The sequence below is a fragment of the Tupaia chinensis genome, unplaced genomic scaffold (assembly GCF_000334495.1).
Source record: "Tupaia chinensis unplaced genomic scaffold, TupChi_1.0 Scaffold000077_1, whole genome shotgun sequence".
Taxonomy (NCBI): Eukaryota; Metazoa; Chordata; class Mammalia; order Scandentia; family Tupaiidae; genus Tupaia; species Tupaia belangeri.
In genome coordinates, this window is record NW_006159538.1 from 258,137 (window position 1) to 263,687 (window position 5,551).

The following is a 5,551-nucleotide window of genomic DNA, read 5'->3' on the forward strand; positions in this document are numbered from 1 at the left end:
GGGATTGCGGCGTGGCCATCCCCCCTGGGGGGTGATTTCTCGCTTTCTGTCTCTCTGTCTGTCTGGCGAGCACATGCACCCTATAGCAAAACCCTCTCCCCCCAAAAAAAAGAACTAAAAAAAAACCTAAAACTATATGCAAGTCCAGCTCCCTTAACCACTAGGGAAGGTAGCAAGCCTATGATTTTTTTTTCCCTACTACAGTTTTATTTATTGATTCTTGGTTAAACAAACCAAAAACCCTGACTGTTTGTTTTCCATGGTAAAGCCTTGAGGCACTTTGAGAACTTTAGCGCAATTCATGTGAGTTCCCAGTGAAATTTTATTTTTGTTTTTGCAATAGGGTGGGTGCCCTTGCCAGAGAGAGATGGTGAGGAAGCAACCTCCAGGGAGGATAACCAGGCCACAATTCCTTCTCCTTTGATCTTCTGTTGGGATTTTGGGTACACATGGCACATATGCCTGGCTTAATTTTCAAGCTGCTGGGTCCAGGACCCAAATGGCCCGGTCAGCTATTTGGGATTCAGTTACCTTCACCTCCAAGCCACCTGCCAACCTGTTCTTGCTTTTAATTGTTTGTATATTGACAAATACCCTTTTTAAAATTTTTCAACAGCTTAAGGCTAGGTATGCAAGAAGACTTGGAGGAAATGAAGCGTGAAGAAGAAGAAATGAAACGCAGAAAGGCCAAGAAGCTGAAGAGGCGTTAGCTGCTGCTTGTATTTATTTTTGTGAAATTCTGGACATACTCAGCTGTAAGGATTTCCTGCCTTCAGACTGAAGGAGCTCCCTTTATCCTCTAGACTTGAGTACTCCTGGGTACTCAAGGAGAAGGAACGCGTACTGTCATTTGCAGGCTGTCATTTGAGCATGGACACTTCCCAAGTGCGGATAGGATGACGCCACGGCGTGCTCTGATGCAGTTAGCTGTGCACAGTGCCGGCCTGGATCCCGATGAGCTATGCACTCTAACGTGGGGCCATTCACCAGTCAGCCGATACTTTATTGTTCCTTTGCTACTTTAAAAGGAAAAGAAAGATTGCCTCTTGACTTGTATAATTTTTCTGCTGATGTGCAAGTAGGCCACTGCCTGGCTCCCAGTCAATCAAGCTTACTGTCTTGTTAGGAGGAACCTGGCCCTTCCATGAATGTTGCCAGCAATAAAGTGACCTGTCCTAATCTATGTTTGGATTGAGACTTTGAAAATAGAGTAGGCTTTATAATATGGATGCTGTCCCTGTGACTTTGAAGTGCAAAGTAGAATAAATGAATTGTATTCTGCATTATCCATGGATTGGATGCTGAGCATTCCTACCAAGTTAGGTGATTAGGTAATTGACAGGTGAAATACAAGTTATGCCAATATAAGAATATTCTTTTTCTAGTTTTCCTTACTGTTATGTTGGCTTTAGTGTGACATAGAGAAGTCACTGTGCTGATTCATTTTTATCTAAAATTAATTTTTATATTGAAAAAGAAAAATAGTTATTTTACTCAAACATTAGACCGGAAAGTAATAATTTAAAAAATAAGGAAGTGACATGTGAGGCTCCCCTCTGCTCCTCTTCTCCATCACAGATATTTTGGAATCCCAAGGTATCCCTCGTACCTCTTGATATTAATGTCTTTGCATTTTTCACTTAAATTTCTTAGCAAATATTAATGGCAGAAACCAAAAACTAAATTCATGAATATCAAGAGCACCACCTTCTTTTTGTCCATATTGCACTTTCATTTCAAACTATGCACTGTGAAGAGATGTTTTTTCCCAGGTAGAAAAGGTTGTTCCCCTTTCCTGGTATTTTACTGGGCTTGGGCTGTGGAACTTTCTTCATGTCCGCCCTTCTTTTAAGTCATTTTAAGTAGACTTGCTATCACTTAAACCTCATGTCAAGCAATCCAGTTAGGCAACCTAGGTTCTTGCTGGAAGAATGCCAAGTCTCAAGGGTGTGAGCAGCAGAAAAAGTGTGATGCTAGAGAACGTCTGTCCTTGACTAATCGTAGAGGGTTGGGCAGTTGGGCAGCTCCACAGTCAATGTTCTGGCTCTTAAGTCATTGGAGCGTGGGCATCAGTTAAGTAGTGGGTTTTTTTTATAAAGAATCCTTACTCCTCAACAGGTCCAAAAGTTTTTGTGTTTCTTTTTATCCATAAAGTCTTTATTCAGGTTTGATTAGTATAGGTTACATTACTAGCCTCCCTTAATGGGACCACCTGACCCACTCCTTTCTGCCAGACTCAGTTTGAATTGTGTTTCAAACTTTGAAAGTAGAGCTATTTAATTTTAAAGTTAAATCTCATAAAAGGTGTCTGCATCACCATTTCTAGCCTCCACATATAGCTATTAACTCTGATAGCAGAAAATTCTGTTGACTTTTTCTCACCCGTCTCAAATGCCTTCAATGAAATTGAATGTGGTGTGATGTTCCATGTGTTAAAATAGGTTTAGAACATTATTTCCATTGTTATCACTTATACGCTTGTTTTACTCCCTTTAATATTGTTTTATTGGATTTCTTTTTCACTATTTGGACTCTGAAATTTGTGATTACAATCACTTGGTTGTCATAGCTGAAAGATTTCTGGTGGCTTAATGGTCGCAATGGCCACCAGCACTTGATGTGGTGTGGGTATTTGTATAGAAAGGCACTGTGTGCTCGGGTAAAGTCCCAGACCTTGGCAGGAAGAGTCAGCTTGTGACCTTGTATGTCTATCACTTGAGTGCATTTCTATTGTAATACAGATGTTGATTTGCATCAGCATTATAAAAGGGCACTTCTGTGGCTCATTTATTTAAAAAAAAAATTATGAGTAAGTCTTGAATTAATCTTGGCCTTGTTTCCAAATCCTGTCTTCCATTTCCCTGTTCTCCACTTCCTGACCACTTAAGGAAAGCTCCCAACCCTTTGAAGAAAGTGTAATGAGCTGTCATTTTATCAGGTTTACAAATTAAGTGCTTGGTTTTTAATGTATCCTCTACTGTTTTGATTTTCAAATTTTCTTAATTCACTCTCTGAAGATGTGCCTTTTATTGGGTAATGTTAATTCACGAATGTAGTAATGCTATTTCACAGCTGTAATAATGTTACATGACCACGAGCGCAGCACTCTAACATGAGTGATGGGAAAGGAAAGTAGTTTTCAGAGCTCATGGCGCTGATTGCACAGTCCCGCTGGCTTTTGATGGTGCTATGTCGAAGCGAAGGGCACTTCTTTGAAGGCTACTTTCAGAACTTGTCTTTGTATTTTCTCTAATCTACAAATGCAATTATGTCCCTTTGGAGGCCAGGGTACCACATGTCACAGGCAGCCTTACATGTGTGCCGTGAGAAGGTTCAGAGACTGTTAACAAAAAGGAAAGTCTATGGGAAATAGAAATTTTGTTTTTTAAATGTAATCCCCAAGATTTTCTCTAAGACATAAATTGTTGTTTTGTATTTTGTAACTAAAAAGCAGCTATTAGTACATTTCTGAGATATAGCAGGAGACCAAAATATGTTTGGAAAGAGAATAAATATATGAAGAGAAACTGGTTGTTTTATTTTCAATGTGCTGAATATATTAGACTACTATTTATTTTGTGAGTAGATGTGATAAAGTAAATATTCAGGTGTTTAGTGTATGACTAAGAGTGGGATATAGATTTCTTTGGGTTATTAAATCCATCATGTCTTTTACATAATGGACAAATCAAGTTTAAAAAGAAAAAAACAACTTTTACTTAGCTTAGCTTGTTTTCTGGTGCTGTTGACCTGCAAGAGAATATACTTTTGCATATACAGGTAAAAGTTTTGCAATTTATGTATACAAAAAAATTGTAGGCATTAAAAATATTTTATTGATAATTTTACTGGTTTGCATTTATTGATTGAACTTTGAGCTTTTCCTTATCTCCTCACACTGACATTTTTCCAGCTAGAAGCCTCAGCGGGCTCGTCAGACTTCATGCTCTCCCCACGCAGCTCTGTCTGCCCAGCCCCTTCCATGACATCGCTCCTCTCACAGGTAAGGGAACAGTGCTGCTCTCAGACAGCCCAGTTGGATGAGCTGTTCGGTAGTGAGAGTGAGAGACACGAGCGTTTCTCAGAGGCATATTCACAGCAAAGGGAAGGTAGCAGAACTGCGCACACAGGGACGTCAGCTCATGGGAAACGGGACTAAACGGAATTAGAGTACTTTTTTGGCAGACTCCTCCCCACCCCGCCAAAAAAGAGAAAAACCTATGCATGTTTTTTTGTAATGTGTGTTTTCCCCTCCTTGCCAGGAATTTTGGAAGACCCCTTGTTAGCTCCTCTCCAACTGAGCAGATCCTGATCCCGTTTAATAAAGAGCCCAGGGGCTGAGAGGATGAGTCCTTGGGGCCTCTACGAGCAGTGGCACAGCCATACAGCCACAGAATAGCGGTAAGCTGCTGGAACGTGACGAGTCTAAGGGCTGTAAGGAACGGGTGCTGGGGCCTGTATTCTGAAATCAGTTCCATTCTGTCTCTGAGCTCCAGCCCTCCTCCAGGGGGCTTGTTAGGAAGGCCCTGAAACGCAGACACCTAATGACATAGGTCTTAGGTGCCTGTCCTTGGTTTCATTAGCTCAAAACTATACTACTGAGGGCTGAGCAGAAGCTGTTTGTTTCTGCCTATGCCGCCCTTTTCAGCAGTACTAGCTGTGAAAGACTCGAGCAATCCCTTGGCCTTTTAGGTGAGGGAGATATTTTTGTGGGTATTTTTTGTTGTTAGATTTTTGCTGTTGAGTGCATGTGCTTGCTAGAGAGACAGAAAGCAATAAATCACCCCCCAGGGGGCAATGAACATGCTGGAATCCCTTCTCCACTCTTCTCTCAAGATTTTGGGTATGCGCACACATGCACCTAGCATGAGTTTTAAACCGCCAAGTCCTTGACTCAGACTGCAGTCAACTACGTGGGAGTCCAGCAACATAACTGTTAGACCGTCTGCCGATCCCGGGTGAAGGAGATGTTTAGACAGCAAGACCTTGGATACCCCAGGCTGTCTTGTTTGGTATTTATTTATTTATAAATTTATGAGAGGTTTTTGCTATAGGGTGCGTGCACTCACCGGAAAGACAAAGTGAGAAATCACTCTCCCGGGGGGATGGCTACACTGCAATCCCTTCTCCTCCATTCTCCTCTTGGGATCTTGGAGGCACACGCACCCAGAGTGAGTTTAAGCCACCGGGTCTGGGACTCGAAGTTGACTACATGGGAATCCAGTGACATAGCCATTACACTAACTGCTGGCCCCTTGTTTGACTCTTTAACGTGGCATGTAAAGGAAAAGGCCTGGTCTTAATCTTTGCTTTGCAGTTCAGACCAGGCTGTGTTGGCAAGATGTATAAGCCTCTCAACCTCATTTTTGCTATTTTTTAAAGATAAGGCTAATACCTACTTTAGAAGGTGATTATGAGGATTAAATAATGTGTATTTTAATGTCCAGGTCCCGTATTTAAATGAAGTCTTTCCCTGATGCTTTGAAGCCTTAGTAATGACTATAAAAAGACCACAGGGAGAAACCACCCCCAAAGAACTGGCTTGAAATTG

General features: G+C 41.4%; 1 protein-coding gene across 2 annotated transcripts in view; it reads left to right on the forward strand.

Moving 5' to 3' along the window:
* Positions 1-3,741, forward strand: part of SPTY2D1 (SPT2 chromatin protein domain containing 1) — a gene marked incomplete in the record, with an annotated part of 45,427 nt that extends 41,686 nt beyond the window's left edge. For both annotated transcript variants that reach the window (XM_027768488.1, XM_014584536.2), the window contains 1 exon segment: positions 617-3,741. In XM_027768488.1, coding sequence (XP_027624289.1) covers positions 617-710 — 94 coding nt within the window.
* Positions 3,742-5,551: the final 1,810 nt, after the last annotated feature.